At 29.7% G+C, this 19,954-nt stretch overlaps 1 protein-coding gene across 1 annotated transcript; it reads left to right on the forward strand.

Annotated features, from left to right (window-relative positions):
- Positions 1-834: 834 nt before the first annotated feature.
- Positions 835-19,291, forward strand: LOC127068148 (restin homolog). The gene is given in 23 exon segments (XM_051003895.1): positions 835-1,013; positions 1,819-1,982; positions 7,059-7,127; positions 7,523-7,675; positions 7,872-8,060; positions 8,864-9,065; positions 9,530-9,746; positions 10,472-10,516; positions 12,058-12,198; positions 12,347-12,511; positions 13,213-13,233; positions 14,412-14,583; positions 14,684-15,355; positions 15,445-15,563; positions 15,703-16,015; positions 16,095-16,246; positions 16,317-16,872; positions 16,875-17,952; positions 18,076-18,166; positions 18,273-18,303; positions 18,386-18,557; positions 18,656-18,834; positions 19,053-19,291. Coding segments are annotated over 22 exon segments (4,899 nt in total). The 5' UTR covers positions 835-1,013; positions 1,819-1,867; the 3' UTR covers positions 19,100-19,291.
- The last annotated feature ends 663 nt before the right edge of the window (positions 19,292-19,954 follow it).

The raw sequence follows: 19,954 nt of genomic DNA on the forward strand, positions 1-19,954 counted from the left end.
AGAAAAAGAGAGAAAGAGAGAGAGAATATAAAATATATATAACACTCATTTCAATATATATTACTTGACGTAATATAGTCTATATTTATATTCATTTGATACTTTTATTCTTTAAACATAAAATCTCTCGTTTTCTTTGCATAATTAATAACTCGCGATATTATTTCAACATTTATTTAAACGATGTATAATTTACTTATATAAATTGATTTGCATATGCACGACGATTCTTATTGGAAGATACATTCATCGATACGAATCTTGGCGAGATGAGAACCAATCAGAGGACGTTAACCATGGACCAATCAGTAAGCGAGATAGAAAAATAAGGAAGAAGATGCCTTCGTTTCACGTCTCGTCGTTTGTTTTTTGTTCTTCCAGAATTTGTTTCTCTCGTTGTTGTATATATATATATACATATGTATATAGAAGATATTTCTTCATAATTTTGAATCAAGGTATATATATGTAAAGTATGTAATAAGAAATATCAACTTTTATCTTATTTGCAAAATGTTCTACGGTCGTAATACGTTCGTTGATAAACAAAATAATTTGCAATGATCGAGTTTTCTATTGTCTTTCTTATGTTTCAATCATTTTTGTTTGTATTAATTTTATTGCATTCTTATACTCTCGTAGAAACAAAACGACGATCTCTCGTTTAATAATTAGTCAATATTACGTTTGTTTCGAAAACATCATATATATATATGTATATATATATATATATATATATATATATATATATATATATATATATATAAATTCGTTTAGTAGAATTCGTAAAGTAATTCACAAGTAGACCGTGACGGCGCTGTATCTCACTTCCCACTTGTTCCGAGACTAGTTGTCATCTACCTCAGCTTTTCCGTTAATCGCGAATCGAGTACCAAAGAGAATCTCGTCGGGTCGTTTCGACGAGAGAACGGCAGTGAAATAAATGTGATCGTTCTATAAATGGGAAGTGCCGACAAAATAATACATAGAAATACATTGAAGTGTTAAGTAAGGTGAGGACATATTTTTATCGACGAACCCGAACGTGTAATCAACGTGATTGAGGTTAACCACCGCGTAAAGAAAACTTGTCTTTTTTCTTCTCGATATTCCTTCTTATCTTTTATTATTGAAAAAGAAAAAAGAAAGAAACAAATTAAATGACGATCAAATTTCCTATATTACGATTAATAGTACGTTAAATCCATCGTATAAATTTTCGATGTTAATATTAATTTTGATAAAATGTTCTTGACGTCATTAAGAAATCATACGAATAATATTACTTTAGACCAGTGATACATATATATGTACATCTGTATATATGTGTGTGAGAGAGAGAGAGAGAGAGAGAGAGAGAGAGAGAGAGAGAGAGAGAAACAAAAGAGAGTGAGTGTTACGTGTATGTGTGTGATATACGTGCGTACATGGTTATTGTTCGATATAATATTATTATATTTGAAAAGAATATACGTAATGTTTCGTAATTTCGTCTAATCGGTAGGGTTACTCAGCCTTCTGAATTTAGAAGGAACGTTCTATATACGTGCGATCTCTCGTAAATATTGAATAGTATATGTGCGTCATCTTTCGGTAAAAAAACGTGTATAATAATGATTACATCGTCGGTAATAAGAATACTCTAGCCGGTAAAATTTAAATATTCATTTCCAATGTTATAAAAAACATTCATTCGCCAAGAATTTGTTTATACATACATACATACATACATATATATATATATATGTATATATATATATATATGTTGTATCCAGTTATAAAATCAAGTCAATTAGTATAACGTGCGTTATATTTCAGTGTGTTATATTAAAAATAAGTGAAAAAAAAAGAAGAAGAAGAAATCAAAATGACGGAAGCGAAGCCATCGGGAATAAGACCACCTTCGAAAATTGGCAGACCATGTTGCACTATACCACCGAGACCAGCTATTCCTCCACCATCTCCGAAAGCATCATCAGGCAGTAAGTTTAACAAAACAAATGATTTTTCTTTTTGCATGAGTATGTCTGTGAGATGTGTGCAAATGTGTATGCGCGTGCGCGTGTGTATTTGCAATCTACGTTCTTTTTCGCACTCGATATCATTAACCTTTCTTTCTTTGTTTCCACGTCGCCATGATTTTTTATCAGAAATATTAATTTTTCTATTAGAGATATATAGACATTTTATATATTTATTATATATGTCTGTAAAAAATTAATTTTATTTCGAAAAAAATAATCTTATACAGTATAGTAGTTTCAAAAAATGAGAATTATAGTTAACAAAATAAATAAATAAGAAAGGTTGCCAAGCTAGTATGTGTGTGTGTATGTGTATGTTATTATATACACTCATAAATATACATACTGATGTATATACAAAAAATTATATATATATATATACGTATGCACACACGATGTAATGCGAAACTGCAGTTACTTTATAATCAAAATACATAAAAATAGTTATGAGCATATAGGATCGTTCGTTCCGATGAATTATTATACTCGTATCCATATAATATCGCTTTTGTCAGTCTCCATTTACAAGGTAACGAGAACAGATCACCAATCTACTACGTCACCTTACGCACGAGAATACGATACACGTTTGTGAGACCCTGAAACGAACCTGAACGAATGCTCTTACGAGTTCGTACACGCGAGCTTCTTGCAAGTCGTTCTTCCACCTCTCAACGCGACGCATCTCGACTGAATAGGCCTTCTAAATATCGGCTCCTGATCGAACGATTTTACTGCAAGTACGATTTTCATTCTGATGAAAATTTTGTTAAACGTGAAGAATAAGTTTTCATTTTCTTTTACCTTTTTTTTTTCTCTTTTGTAGAAATTTGTTCGATCATCTTGTATGTTTATATATATATATATATGGTGACATATTGTTTACTTTTTTGTTCTATTTTATTTCGTTTCATTTTTATCTTTTTATTTTATTTTATTTTATTTTTTTGTTAATATTATCCTACTCGAATAATAAGGAAATTTAATACGATCATTAATACGAATTTGTTAGTTTTATCGAAAGTGAGTGTGTATTCGTTACTTTTCTTTTCTTGTGTGTGTGTTTTTTTTTCTATTTTCTATTTCGAAGTTACGATCTTTATTAAAACGATTAGTTATGTATATAGGTTTTATAAAAAAAAATTGTGTAAAATATTACTACAATATCTCTTATAACTCTATTCAAAAAATTATCTTAACTTGTTTTATCGTAATTTGTCTTCGTAACACATAGGTCATACTTCATACGACGGATTTCAAAAGACGAATATATTTTTGAACTTTTCGCATACACGTTCATTCCTAATCGGACTAATCCATATCGTCGTAATTCTTTCCAACAAACCGTATATTACAAAGCACGAATAATCTAAATTCAATAGAATAATCGACATTTCATGAAAATTAAATCAATGCAATTCTTTTTAATTATTAATTAAAACAAACCTTATCGATCTTAAATAAAAAAAAAAGAAAAAGAATAAAAAATAAATCGTAATAATAACAAATTAACACTTCTATCTAATTATCAATCAAGACAAAACTTATCGATCTTATAGATCCAAACTTTAAATTAAAATAATAATAATAATAACAACAACATTAAATTAACAATTTTATTCAATTATCAATTAAAACAAGCCCCATCGATCTTATATAGCAAAACCTTAAATTAATACAATAATAACAAACAATCATACAGAATCCAAAATCTCGATTTCCACAACGTAACAAAAATAAATAAATAAATAAATAAAAAGAAAACACACAACAACAACAAAAAAAAGGAATAAAAGAAAAAAATAGAAAAGAAACATTTTCGATGATCCGATAGAAAAGAATTCTTTAGTTGCAATATATAATATAATAGATAAACCATAGGTAGAAAAAGTTAGAAGAGGCAAGATTTGCGAGACTTTAACGATTGTATGCAAGAGACGTATTAAGAAGCCGAACGGTTGCATCGAGGGCACGTATCTCGCCTTATTCGATCGTGTCCAGTGGTTTCCTTAACCGAGAATCACACATGTCCAAGTAGGTAAAGCCTAAGGGGCGAAGAAGCGAATGAAGAATGAATAAACTAACGAATACACACATACATACATCTATACATGTACATACGTGTGTATATATATATATATATACTCTTTTTCTCGATCATGACGCATACATACATACATAAATAAATAAATATGTATATGCACTTATGCAATCCTACTGTTCATTATACGTTTTCACATTGTAGTTTCGATTTCGACGTGTTCGTTTCATCTTTCTCGATCTTTTTTCTTCATCGTTCTCTCTCTCTCTCTCTCTCTCTCTCTTTTTCTTTTTTGTTATCACATTTTTTTATTATTATATTTATTATATATATTAACTAAGCATCTCGAAATGAACATTACCGTCTCTTCTTCTCTCTCTCTCTCTCTTTCTCTCTCTTTCTTTCTCTGTCTGTCCTCTTTCTCGCACACACATATATCATACGGCTCGTATTTCGCAATGCGATAGGGAAACTCAAGGCAATGATAAAATTCATTTTCCATTTTATTCTATCTAACCGGATCGATATCGATTGATTTTATTTGTTCTTTTTATTCCTTTATATATTATATATATATATATTGTTTTGTTTTGTGTTGCTTTTTTTTCTTTCTTCTTTATTTACTCACTCGCAACGCTACGTGAGCATACTCCGATCACCGTCTCGATTCGTTAGATTCGTCTTTCGTTAATTTGATACTTATTATGAGAAACTTTTGCAAAAAAGAATAGAGATTAATAAAGCTTAGATGCTTCTTATCTTTAACTTTTTGTTCGAATATATATAAAAGAAAAAATAAATAAATAAATAAATGAGAATAAAAAAAATACAATTAAAATGTATATCACTAAAGATATAACGCGATCGATCAAAAATGACAGAAATCAGCTGTTACTTTTAATACGAATTACATAAGTTTATTATAAATTATAAAGCTTTCTTTAATTCTCTTATTTCTGGAAATTATCTTAAAATACTTGAATCATTGGTCGTACTCGTGACGCAATCAACGTTCATCCATGGTTTTTATGGTAACCATGACACCATCCTCTAAATATGGCAAGATTAACGGTTTATTACCTTGTCTACCTGTTTATTCGTCGTTTTAGTCTTCTTTAATATTTATACAAGTGTTAATGTATTACGAAGCTGGTTTTGCAATCGTTATTGTCATTCTATAAGATCGTTTTCGATCTAATAATAATAATAATAATAATAATAATAATAATAATAATAATAATAATAATAAAAAGAGAAAAAGAAAAATGAGAAAGTTTCCTCTTTCATTTTACATATTAACAATTGCTATCTTTTTCTTTCTCTATCTCTCTCTCTCACTAAACATACTTTTTGTTACTTAATAAATATGTTATCATTTGTAAGATATCATTGTTATCATTATCATTATCATTATCATTATCATTATTATTATTATTATTATTATTATTATTATTATTATTATTATTATTATTATTATTATTATTATTATTATTATTTAGTGAAAGATACATATCAATTTTTTTTTTATTTTTTTTTTGCAATATCATAAAAATCAAGATAATTTATTTTGAAAAAAAAGAAAAAGAAAAAAGAAATAAAAATCCAACTAATATCATTAAAACATTTTCATAGAACATACATACTACTGTGTAAACGTCATCGTTCGTTTCTTAGAAGTCTCGATCACAAAATAAGAAAATCGTTGTTATGCCAAGATGTCGAGATCTCGCGTACATCATCGTGTTTATCCGCTCGTAATCGTGAAATAATCTCGTTGAACATAAGTGTCTACCTACGCAAGTGCGCCTATTCGATTTCTATACAACGATTTATAATAGATCTGATAGTAGTACATTTTGTTGCTACACCTACGAATACTCATTAATAATTAATTCAATCATCTCGAATCACGATATCTGGACACATCGGCGATTCCTTTTCTAGAATTTTTTCTCTCTCTCTTTTTTTACGTTTTTTTTTCTTTTTGTAAAATACGAGTTTTGTAGGATACGAGCGAGAGAAATAAAAAAAATTGTCTCTCTTCTGCTAGAATTTACAATTCGATCGATTCGATTTGTATTTCATTTTTCTTCTTTTTTTTTTTTTCTTTTATTTATCATAAAAGAAAAGATCACGATTCATTATTGTCGTTAAGTAATAAATAATTTGTTACAAAATTCATATCGATCGTTCTCAATATATACACATATGTGTATATATATATATATATATTATAATTATTATTATAATTATTAATTTTTAATCGTACAATTATAAACGGACTATAAATCAGTTGTCATTATTGCGTAAATCATAAACGATATATCATTATAATATTAAGTATGGTACGACAGGAAATGTAAATAGTAAACAATACATTGTATTCCATTCGTATTGCAATATTGTAACGTGTTAAATGGTTATACGTCCCGGTCTATTAAACGTACGTCTTAAATTAATCGTCCATCGAATCGATCATACATACAAGCATAAAAAAAGATCGTTATCGTCGCAGAGATCCTTTTATATAACGATAGTCGTATAAGGATTCTCGTGCCCGTTTAATTTCCGTTGTAGATTCGTTATTGTGACAATTAACGAAGAGGGAATCGATGCAACTAGAGTATGGAGAAGCAATTAGATCGATTAGAAGAAAATTATTGCCGATTAGTTAATTAACTCTTAAATATATATGATTGTTAAATTATATATATATATATACACATTAATATTTCATTTAGTTTTTATATTAAATTTCACGAAAGAAAATAATTGCGATATATATACTATACATATGATGTAATGAATGTAGTAATTAAAAAAAGAATCATACATTTAAATGTTCAAAAAAAAAAAAAACCAGAAAGAAAGAAATCGATAAGAGGATTGGAACATGTTCGGAAAAAAAATCCTTTCGTGTTACTCGTTCGGATGTGTGCATGTAGTTTGTCGTTTTTAGTATGTTTTGCATTATTTTGCATGGCAACTACCAGACAGTATGGATCATCTCTGGGAAACGCATGGTCGTAAATTAAGTGAAGCTGGATTGCGCAGAGGATCAGGTAGGTGGCTTCGCAGATTCTTTCATCTGTGTACCCTTTTTTTTTGTACTATCATTGAAACGATTGAATTTTCAAAATCATGCTTATCAGATTGCGATGTCGAACTTCTCAATAATTTGCTGGTATACTGTAAACTACATATTTTTTATGCGGCATGAAAAATTTTGAACACATTATTATTATTATTATTATTATTATTATTATTATTATTATTATTATTATTATTATGCGCGAAATACGATAGTCAGCCTTTTCTTGTATGTTTACTACGATGCTTTAGAAGTAACGTAGAAGAGTGAATATTTCAAGATTAATGAAAAGAAAGAAAGAAAGAATAAAAAAAAAAAAAAATGGTAAAGAAAGAAAATGATATCGAATTGAATCTTGTATAATAGATACTAGTGTCGTATTGACGGAGGACACGGACAGCTTCATAATAGGAGATCGAGTATGGGTTGGTGGGACGAAGCCTGGTTCAATAGCTTACATCGGCGAAACACAATTTGCTCCAGGAGATTGGGCTGGCGTAGTACTCGACGAGCCCATAGGTAAGATCATTTAAAATTCAAGAAGAGAAAAAAAAAGAAGAGAAAGAACAATAACAAGAAATTGACGACGACGACGACGACGACGACGACGATGATGATAATGATGATGATGATGATGATGATGATGATGATGATGATGATGATGATGATGATGATGATGATGATGAAAAAAAATCAATTTAATTGGATACTTTAGGAAAGAACGACGGGTCTGTAGCTGGCTGTCGATATTTCCAATGCGAACCTAAACGTGGAATTTTCTCACGCTTAACGAGATTGACCAGACAACCTCTACCAGAAGCATCGTCTCCGATTCAAAGAACTCCTACAACACCACCGGATAGTACAAGGGGATGCTTAATCAAGTCCGTTTCACCCTCATTGAGTAAGGATCGTTGCCAGAAATATTCGTCGCACGCCTGATATTTTTTTTTATATATATTTTTTTATTTTTATTTTTTTGGCTCCTTTTTATCCCTTGATTTTTGCATGACGAAGCATTATACACACACACACACACACACACACACATATATATGTATATTGTATATATATATATGTGTTTTATCAATGAATCCATGACAGTTTGTATGATAAGCAAATCCTAATTTTATTAGTTACCTGGAATATCAATTGCAGATATTTCTTTTTGAAATTGCTTATATATATATATATAAATTTTTCTCTTTCTTTATTTTTTGTATACAAGTTACATTTGTTCCCACATATTAACGTAGAATAGTGTGCATAGAAGAATAGTTTTAGTTAATTTAGATCTGAGTTAATCGTTGCTTTGCCATTTTGTAATTTGCAGTAATCTGCAAATTCTGCTATTCTGCGCTTCGTACACTGTCGTATCTTTCAATTTTGATTTGTTATATATATATATATATATATATATATATATATATATATATATCCTAACATTGATTTGGTTTTCACCCGTTCGCCTACTTGCCTTACATGTGTCTATGTTTTTAATAAAATTAAATAAATGTACTACGAATTAATGTATTATTTAAATACATAATATTAGTAGATTGCATTATGTTAGGCTGTTAAAATACTTTGCATTGTATAGTTCTTTATTTTCTTTTTTTTTTTTCGAAACGAAACAAAACAAAAAAAAATATTCGTATATACAAAAGAAAATTTTGTGTATATATCACCTAACACAAATATATACAGACGCATCGACTACCAGCCTCTCGTCAACGGTCTCGCAAAGGGATTTGAAAATAGGTGAAAGGGTCATTGTATCCTCCAGTCAGGGAAGCAAAACAGGAGTACTACGTTATATGGGAGCAACGGAGTTTGCACCTGGGGAATGGTGTGGAGTCGAATTGGATGATCCTCTTGGGAAAAACGATGGTTCTGTCGGTGATAAAAGGTCGGCAAACAATTCGATTAATTTTTTTCGTTCATTTGTATGTTCATACATATGTATGTGCGTGCGTGCGTGTTTGCGTATGTGGTTCCTTTTTTAATTTAATTTAATTTTTTACCTTCGAAGTTCCTTCAGACTTTCGTCGATCAATAAATTTGAATATATCTATTCAAAGATACAACTCATATACATTAAAATGTAATTCAAACGAATTAATTTAAAACAAATCGCTCGGTTCTCTATCGATAAGAATTTTATTTAGAATTTTAACTACTCACTTTTTATCATACAAACTCTACTTATCATTCTCATTTTATACGTATCGTTATTTATTTATTTATTTATTTATCTATCTATCTATTTTTTTTTAAGAATGAATAAATAATTATAATGCAAAAAAAAAATATAAAGAAGAGGAAAAACGAATAAGATGACGATGACGATGTATAATATATTTCAACGTATAGGTACTTCGAATGTCGACCAAAATACGGCCTGTTTGCGCCAGCTCACAAGGTCAGTAGGTCACCCTCGAGCAAAAGAACATCCTGCGTGATTCACAAGCCGTCTGGTGCTGCTCTTAACTCGACCTTGAAGAGGACAAATTCTCGAGAATCATTAGTCTCGATTTCCAGTGTTAACAGCAGTATAGCTGGCTCGAGAATTGCTACAGGCGCTACGAGGGTAAGATTCAAGATGCCAGAGTGAGATTCGTCGTGGGGTTAGGGGAAGGAGATTAGAAAAAAAATGAAACGAAAAAAAAAATAATACGAAACCCCTTAGACGAAAAGTTCCAAAAGAAAAAAAAAAAAAAATGAAAGGAAAAAAAAAGTATGATGCGGCTTTTGCACGAAATACCTTGCCATGGTAAATCAAAAGAAACAAAAATGCTCTTGCGTTATTTTCTTTCATTATTGTAGGCTCTCCCCCCCCTGTCTCTTTTATTTTAGCTTGCTAAGAATCTTCGACGACCTTACTACTATTATATCCGTCCTTATCCCTCTTATTATTACTTAAAATTGCTATTACTAGTCGTGTTAGTTATTGTTTTATGCTCGAATAGAGATTTAATATTGTTTGCTTCGTTTTTTGTCGAATGACATCGTCCAATATGTATGTGCAAAGTATACTCTATCTTACATTTTATATTCTAATTCGTTTGAAGTGTAGAAGTATGTTGTGAATATATTAAAAAAAAAAAAAAAAAGTAGAAAAAAGAAAAAAAAATTGAGACACAACGACGATCGTTATTTCGACAAAATATGAATCTCCACTTTTTGTTATACTAATGATAGATTTTAGTTGTCAATTTATTATTCATGTTTCTCCCCCATTTTTTGTTTCAACGAGAAGAGTTTATGTTTTGTCCGAACTGCATGATTGAATTTTTGTTGCATACAATATTCCAGCGGCCTGGTATGCGCACGTCGACACCTATTCAAAGTTCATTGCAGGTGAGAATACGATTAGTAGATTATTAACGACATGTAATGGGAATGATATTAGTTTTAAGAGAAGAAAAAAAAAAAAGGAAAAAAGAAAGAAAGAAAAAAAAAGAAAAGAAAAAAATTATATCGATTTAATCCGAGGACTTGGGATCGTTAGAAATCGTAGAATAAAATTAGTTAAAGAGCGCCTATGTGATATCTTACAGCTTAATCGTAAGGCTCGACTTTTGTTTTAAAACGATTACATTATTTAGCGATATTAGATGCTGCCTTTTTTATTTATGTATATTATTAAAACAATACACGTTTATTGTATTTATTATTTATTTATTAGTAGACATATAGTAGAACATGTTTAGATAGTGCTGTGTAGATACGTTCTTATTTCGTATTCGTAGCAAAAAGAAAAAGTAGATTGTCTAAATGATCTTAGAGAGAGAAAAAAGAAAAGAAAAACAAAATAACAAATTAGACATTCTATTTAGAAAAATAATTGTACATAGTTGTCTGTCGTATACCTTATAAATAAAATCCTTTCGGCTTTATTATTTTCCTTTTCTCCTCCTTGATAGAATGAAATTTTGTTGATAGGTGAGTATGCTACGTCTTTTTTTTTTCTTTTTTTTTCTTTCTGCCCTCCTCCAATAACAAATGTAATGACTGCATTTCGTTAATCTAAACACGTATATGTGTCTGATTTATAAACACTTCATTAGACGTACTCGCAATGATTAAAGAATTATATTGCTTACATATATATATATGCACGGCTATTGTCTTTTCTGTATTAGTTCGAAACCGGTTATTTAGTAGTACAAGGATTTGTCAATGACAAAGGATGGCTATGAGTTTAGATACGACTAGACAAAGCTAGACGACTTCTCTCTCTCTCTCTCTCTCTCTCTCTCTCTCTCTCTCTCTCTCTCTCTCTCTCTCTCTCTCTCTCTCTCTCTCTCTCATGCCCTCACTCTGTTTCTTTCGAAAGAGTGAGGAAGAGAGAGAAAGAGAGAGAGAGAGAATGATCGTAATGTTGTTACGTAAATTTATCCGTATCAAAGACAAACATTGGACTTGCATTTTAAAGAGATTAGAATGAGAACAACGCTTATTAATGAATCATTTCTAAATACATGTTAATGGCTGAAAATTAAGGACGTGTTTTTTTTTTCTTATTAGATATACGTATATATATATTTATAAATGTATTAGCTAAAAGATAGATGTAAACATTCTGTGCTCGTACGTACACATGATATTTTATTTAAATTCTATGCCTTTTTTTTGTAGTAAACAAAATATTTGTACCTTGATATATTTACTAATGAATATTTGTAGAATAGTAAAATTGTTGAATTTTGTTTAATATTTAATCGATTAAAGAAAGATGTTCGTTGAATTCTATTCGTTTCTTTTAGTTTTTCTTTTTTTTTTTTCGTTGCTTTCTTTTTCAATTAATTACCAATTAATCGTCCTGACGTGCGCTGCTTTTTGTCCTTCCCTCTTTTTTATTTATTTATTTTTTTTGTAAATAAAATATTCCATTTTAGGAAATGTTAAAGGAGAAACAACAGGAAATAGAATTTCTACGAAGGGAACGAGATTTGGAAAGAGATCGTGTCACAAAGGCCGCCAATCAGGCTGATCAAGCGGAACAATCTGTAATTTTAATGAAACAAGAATATGATAAGGTAGAAAGGATCATTGTTAAAATTGTTAAAGATTCATATATATATATATATTTATTTATTTATTAATTTATTATATATCTTTCGTGAAGAAAACAAAAAAGAAAGAGAAAGAAAAGGGTAAGAAAAGTGTCAATTTTTTTTTTTGTAGTATCGCGAGGAGATGCAAAAGACCGTTCTCAATGCAGAAACGACGCTTAAAAAATTATTGGAAGAGAAGAACGCATTGGCGATGCAGTTAGAAGAGGAGAGAAGAAAATGCGAGGACCTACTCTTCCGTTTTGAGGAAGAATCCGTCAATAAAGACGATATACAAGTAAGTTTTCAAACGTAATTCTATCTGCTTGATTTTGTATGAAAAACAAGAAAGAAATATAAGGGCTAAAAAAAATTGTAACGAATACAATTATATATATATATATTTAATAATTATTTATTAATTATATATATATATTAATTAAAAAAAAGAAAGAAAGAAAAAAGAGATTCGTCGTTCCTAATAATTTTCGGCGAGTCTGTTTTTTCTTTTTTTTTTTTTTTTTTAAACATTACGCAGAAATTGTGAATCATTTCGATACGTAAATCGTAACAATGTAACAAATTGTACTTCCTTTTCGAATATTTTTTAAAACATGTGAGGATACGTACGTACGATGATATTCTAATTTCTTCTAAATCATATCATCATACGAGTAGAAAATCGAATACATTATTTACATAAATGAATGGTTATGGGATATTGAAAAGGCTTGGCGTGTAGAAATTGAAAGCTTCGTCGGGATTTAAATCATGGGTGTTGGGTTTGCAAATGGAGACACAACACAAAAAGAGAAAAGTAAAAAAAAAAAACATAAAAAAAGAAGGAAAGAAAAGAGCGTTGCTTTGGGGAAAAAAAAAAGATCTATTAAAATCTTGTTAAGCGTCCGTTTAAACAATTTTGTGCTTCTTCGTAGGAAACCGAAAAATCGATCATTGCATCATTGGCTTTAACACAGAAAACTTATGATTTATTTTCAGAAAGAGAGAAGTGATCAAAGTGTGAGTATGCATCGGCAGCCATTTGAATCAGAAGAGGGGTTCATGCTGTGTCTCTGCACCGCTTGTATTATTGTCACTCTTGTCGTGTCCCATAGCATTCGAAATCATTTATAACGTGAAAATTCTCTTTCTCTCTTTCTCTCTCTGTCTCTCTATACATATATCTCTCTTTCTATCTATCTCTCTGTCTCTATATATCTCATCGTTTAATAATACGCGATCAAAATGACGTTTAAGTTCATTATAATTAACGTTGGATTGATTATATTATTAACGTTTGCTTAGAACGACGGAACAGTTTCGTTGAAAACAATTTTTGCGTTGATTCGTGTATTTAAAAAAAAAAAAAAAGAAAGAAGAAGAAGAAGAAGAAAAAGAAATTATGTAATAACGAAAACTCGATCGAATCTCTTCTAATTAATAAGGGAATATATTTATTAACTATAGTTATCTATTCACTTTATAATTAATCATCGACAAATTAATATTTTGCTTTTCGCAATGCCTATTAAATGTTAACAAGATATCACTTATGCTACGTTTATACGCTTTGTGCAAATAATCTGAATTATTGTTAATAATTATTATCATATATTAGAGTGTCGAGGATCGAAGATATCGAAGACACCGCAAAGTAATGTAACTGTTTATTTATTATATTATTTATTATTTTTCTCGTTGTACCTTTGTGCAGATATTAATTTTTTTTTTGTTAATCTTCCGTTTACTTATCTTATTTATTTATTTATTTATTCATTTATCTGGTTTTGGGTTGTTCATTTACATTCCTTCACGAAAGACAAAGATACATATGCACATACAGACACACACAAATGTATTATTGTTAATTACGAACAGTTATTGTTAAATAACATATTTTGCATTGATTTATAAAATGGCGTTCGATTAATTATTATTCATTATTGTCTTTTTGCCGTACATACATCTTCGTTTATTTCGTTTGTTCGTTCCTTTTGTTTTTCTTTTCATTTATTTATTCATTTATTTTGTTTTTTCAAATTTATTCTTTTCAATTAAAATTCAAAGTTTAATAGAAGAATCATGTGTACTGGTGGAACATACATAGCTTTTCGTATATTTTTAGTGTGCTTCTCGAATTGCTATTAATCTCGATATTATATCTCCGTCAAGTAAAAAGAAAATGTATTTCTCATTAGGTAATAAATACAGTAAATGAAAACAGGATCAAGGCACTTGAGAAACAACTTTCGGAGGAAAGGGAACGTGTTATACAACTTGAACGCGACAGTACGAAATTATTCGAAGCTGAGGAAGAACTTGCTCGTTTACGTAGTAATGCGAGTAATCAAGACAAAAAAGAATTCGAAGGTATGAATCAATTGCAAAAAGAAAAAGAAAAGAAAAGAAAAATGTCTCATAAAATATATAAATTTCACATAAATTTTACAAATGTATCTTTTCTACGTAGATTTGCGTAATCACAATGAAAATTTGAAGGAAACGAAAGCCGAATTGGAAAAGCAAGTTAACGAGAAAACCGTTTTAATAGAGGAATATCTCGTCTCTATGAAAAGTCTTGAAATCAAATTGAACGAGAAGGAAAAAGAATGTGTTTTGAAAGTGGAAGCTGAAAACGATCTGCAAAAGAACTTGGAACGAGCTAAGGAAGATCTTCAAGAGAAATTAAATTACATCGAAAACATGAGAGAAGAATTTGAAACTAATACGAGTGCTTTGAAGAAGGAATTAAACGAGATGAAGAAAACTATCGAGGAGGTTAACGAAAGGCACGCGACTGAGAAACAATCGTTGATATCAGAATATGAGAAAATTGTCGAAGATAAGAACAAGCAAATAGAAATGAAATCGCAACAGTTGGCAACAGAGTCGCAAAAACATTTGGAAAATCAGAGCAACGTTTTGGAAAATTTAAAAGCTGAGAATATGAAACGTATCAACGAGTTATCCGAATCGTTTGGTCAACAATTGAATGTTAAAGATACGAAACTTAAGGAGATATCTACGCAATTGAACGAGAAAATTTCAGAAGCTCAAAAACTCACCAACGAGTTGTCCGATCAACAGGATTTGTATAATAAAAAGGACAAGGAATTGACTGATACATTGCAAAAACTTGAAGGTAGAATAGAAGAGTTTGATAATCTGTATAGAAATTTGTGGTAAACAATTTTGTTAAGAAACCAAATTGATCGAACGTTCGTGTTGCAGAATTAAATTCGCAATTGAAAGCGGCCGAAGATAAAAATGTTTTGCTTTCTGATCAACTTCGGACTCGGGAACATGCGGCCGAGGATACGAAGAAAATAATGAAGGAGAAAGAAAAATTGGTAAATGTTATTCGTTTTTTGTTTCTACGTTTCTTCGTCCCTTTTTCTACCTTTTTTTTTTTTCTTTTTCTTGTTAATCGTTCGAACGAAAAATATTTTATTATTTATTTTATTTGCCTTATTATTTTGTTTTATGTAGGAAGAAGACTTGTCTGTGTTAAGAGCTACGGCAACAGATTCCTCTGCATATTTAGAAAAATTGAACGAAGAATTGAAAATAAAAGACAAAGAGCTTATGGAAATTCGAGCTTCCATGACGGCAGAGATCGGAGAATTAAAGAAACAATTTCAAGAAGAAATCGAAGAGAAATCCAAATACATCGAAGAGATTAGTTTAGACACGTCGCAGAAATCAATGATAATAAATAAAGTAGAGAAGGAAATTTCTGAATTGAAATCAATCGTCGAAAGCAAAGACGAAGAGATAAAACATCTAGTAGAAAAGAATTCAGGTGACAAACAATGGAGGAACTTTTACAATTACACGATTATAGTACATATGATTATATTAACTGTTGTTTGGTTTTTTAGAATTACAGTATGCTCTTACATTATCCGAGCAAACTAAAACGAATTTGGAAAGTGAACTTCGAGTATTCGAATCTAATATAGAGAATTTAAATCAACAATTAACAAGGGCTGAAGAGAAGCTAGTAAATGTATCTTCCCAGAAAGAGAAATTGGTTAGTATTAACAAATATTCAATGTATATATGCGAGCAAAATATAATGAAATATTATCCATTGAATTTAGGAATTGGATATAGCAAACTTGATAAGTAGTTCTGCGAATTCCTCCGAACAATTAACGAAATATAACGAGGAGTTGCGGGAAAAAGAAAGAGAAATTGATAAATTACAAGAGAAGGTCTATCAAAGAGAAAATCAATTGACAAGCGCGCAAGGAAGATTAGAAAGTACGGAAGAAGAACTTAATAAAAATATATCTTCGTTGCAACAATTACGTTTAGAGACGGAGGATGTTAAATCAGAATTAATTAAAGAGAAAAGACAGTGCGTTGAATTATCCGAGAAGATAAAAGAACAGGAATCTAAGGAAAAGGATCTTCTCGGTGCAATAGAAACTGCAAAAGCTACGGAAATAACTTTGAAAGAGAAATGTAAAACGATCTCTGATCTTACCGAACGATTGAACCAAATTGAGGAAGAGAAAGTTATTCTTCGTAAACGGTATGAAACTGCAGAGGAGTCGTTTAAAAAAGAATCGTCGAGTCTACGAAAGCAATTGGATGATGTCAAGACAGAATTGATTACGTCGCAAGAAGAAATGAAAGCTTTGCAAAAGGCGAAAGAGCTGATCAAAGTGCGAATCGTTGGTCGATCGAAGAATTAACTGAGAAGCTCACCTCGGAAACGGAAGCTCGATCTAAAATTGAATCTTTAATTTCTGAAAAGGATTCGAAAATCAAATCGTTAGAAAACGTACTTTCAGATTTACGACGAGAAAAGGAAACTATAACGTTAAATAAAGAAACTATACATCAAGATTTCACGAACACATTGAATGCTATGGAAAATACTATAACGGATTTAAATAAAAAATTAGTTGTCGCTACTGGAGACATAGAAACTAAGAGTAACGAATTGGCTGTTGCACAAGCAGAAGCTGAGCAACGTAAAATACAAATCTCGGAGCTCGCAAAGGAATTAGATTCCTTCAAAGATTCTCAAATACAGTCCAACGATAAATTGAATGGTTTGGAGGATAAATTAAAGGAAAAGGATAATGAACTTCGTAAAGCTGATGAAAATAAAATTAGTTTAGAAAGTAATTTAAAACAATTAGAAATAGAATTGAAGAATGTACAATCCGATGTAGTTACTAAGAATAATTTACTTACTGAATTGAATGAAAAAATAAGAAATATACAGGATACTAAGGAAGATTCTATAATTCAATTACAAAATAAGTTGGAAAATGATATTAAGGCTAAAGAATCTGTATTAGATATTAGTAAGAAGCGTAATAATGAATTAGAAAAAGAAAAAGAGTCGCTTGAAAAACTTCTTGCAAAACAAACTGCTGATTTAAATGCGAATGAAGTAACTATAAATAATTTAAAGGAACAATTAAAAACTTTACAAGATAGGCAAGAACAACAAACGAAAGCTGAAGATGATTCTAAGAAAGAAGAAGTTAAAGTTATGTTGAACGAGATAGAGGAAATGCATAAACAACAAAAAAATTTATTAATTACGAAGGATTCTCTCGAAAAATTAATTAAGGAACAAGATAGTAAAATTGATATGTTAACAAATACTATTAAAAGTAAGGAGAAGGAAGCCGAAAAAAATACGCAAAATCTCATTGAAAAATTAAATATTGTCACGACAGAAGCAGCACAATTGAAAGAAGTACAAAGTCGTCTGTATGTACTTAAACAACAAAAAAAACAAACAAAAAATACTTTTCGTTCCTGTCTGTTCTTCTTTTTTTTTTTTTACTTATTTTTTTTCTTTAAATTGCACCTTTCATTTCTATCTTTTTCCAGGGAGAAGGAAAATAAACAGATTACTTCAAAATTATCTGAGGCTACGAATCAATTGAAATTATCACGTGAAAACATAAAAAATAATTTTGATGTAGGTTTCTATATTTTTTCCTTTTTCTTTTAATGTTAAATAATTTCATGTAGTTACGATATTTGTATTCTACGAAATAATAATATATAAATCAAACATTTTTTAGGCAGCTGGAGGTGATATGAATCAAGAAATGGGTATATTACTTTATTACTTAATAATTAATCGATATAATATTCATAAGGATAGTTATTAACGTTATATAATTTAATTTTATAGATAAAGACATTGATGTGATAAGATTAAAAGAAGAAAACGAGACGGTTAAAAGTCAGATCGATTTTTTAAATTCTGTAATAGTGGATATGCAGAGAAAAAATGAAACTCTCTTGTGTAAAATAGAAGTTTTAGAGATGGGTGTACCCGCAAATGAAGCAGACGATTACAATCGGTTTGTATCTTTTTTTTTTTATATAATAATCGCACGAAATAAAAATGATAATTATTTTTTAATACAGACATATGAAATAATAAAAATTTGTTATATAGGAGTACATTAGAAAAACGAAATAAAGCACCTCGTATGTTCTGTGATATTTGCGATCAATTTGATTTACACGAGACAGAGGATTGCCCGCGTCAAGCACAAGATTTTTCAGAACCTGAAAAGATTATAAAATCTCCGAAGAAACCATCTTTGGAGAGACCGTACTGTGAGAATTGCGAAAGTAAGAATATTATTTTATTTAACTTTTTTTTTTTTTAATAACATGTCCAAGTCAAATAATGCATGCTTAAAAAAAAACTCCTAAATTCAGTAAATGTCTGGAAAATAATTGTATCCTTGAAGAAATGATTAGTATTGATTTTAAACCGTATTTGATACATACATTTTTTTTTTTTTTTTAACATATTTAACATAATTCATTTCTTAATTGTTTTACAGCCTTTGGACACGACACACGTGATTGCGATGATACAGAAACATATTAACGTCATATTGTTATCTGTAGTTCTATTTACAATGCTTGCCAGAAATCCTAATTATAAAGAAATTTGTTGAAGTTTGCAGAGTATATTTTTGTATCGGAGAAGTACAATCAGGTCCTAATGTGAGCATGTCTTCCTTCGTAGGGTAAATATTTCTGCACAAGTCGATGCATTCGAAAAAAAAAAAAAAAGAAATGCATCTTTTCCTTCCTGCTGTCATAAGTACAATGTATGTAGATTTACAAAGATGAGATGCAGCTACTCATTTTTTATTTATATTAATTACACGCTTATTATCAGGGCATAGTAAAAATTATTTTTAAAGACATGTTAACGTACTGGTCCTGAAGGCAAAAAGACACGTGTCTAGATGAGCTAGTAAATAATTCATGTTGGTTGGATATGAAGGGAACAGTTGTAATTATGTACATAGATATTTATATCAATCGATGCATCTCCTATTTAATATTTATTACGTACAAAATGTGCGCAATACTCTAATAAGTAGTTCCTCTATTATATATTTGGCACAATTATTTTGTTTCTAATAATATACATACGTATTTGGTATGAAATATATTTTATCTTAATAGACTATTTATAATACGTTAATCTAAGTTACAAATTGAAATCGGTTGTCTAAGTTTATGTGTTGGTCTCTTGATTACAAAATTAATTTATAGTATCGGATAAAATATGCTTTTATCTATTCGCATAATTTGCTTGTTGCTTTTTTGTACCTGACAGATAAAGGTTCCAACGTTGATTATCCAGTTTTTATTGCAAGTTGATGAAATAATTCAAATATTTAAGTCTCATAAAAATTGAACATTTTAATACACAAAAAAAAACAATTAT

The sequence above is a fragment of the Vespula vulgaris genome, chromosome 12, assembly GCF_905475345.1.
Source record: "Vespula vulgaris chromosome 12, iyVesVulg1.1, whole genome shotgun sequence".
NCBI classification, from domain to species: Eukaryota; Metazoa; Arthropoda; class Insecta; order Hymenoptera; family Vespidae; genus Vespula; species Vespula vulgaris.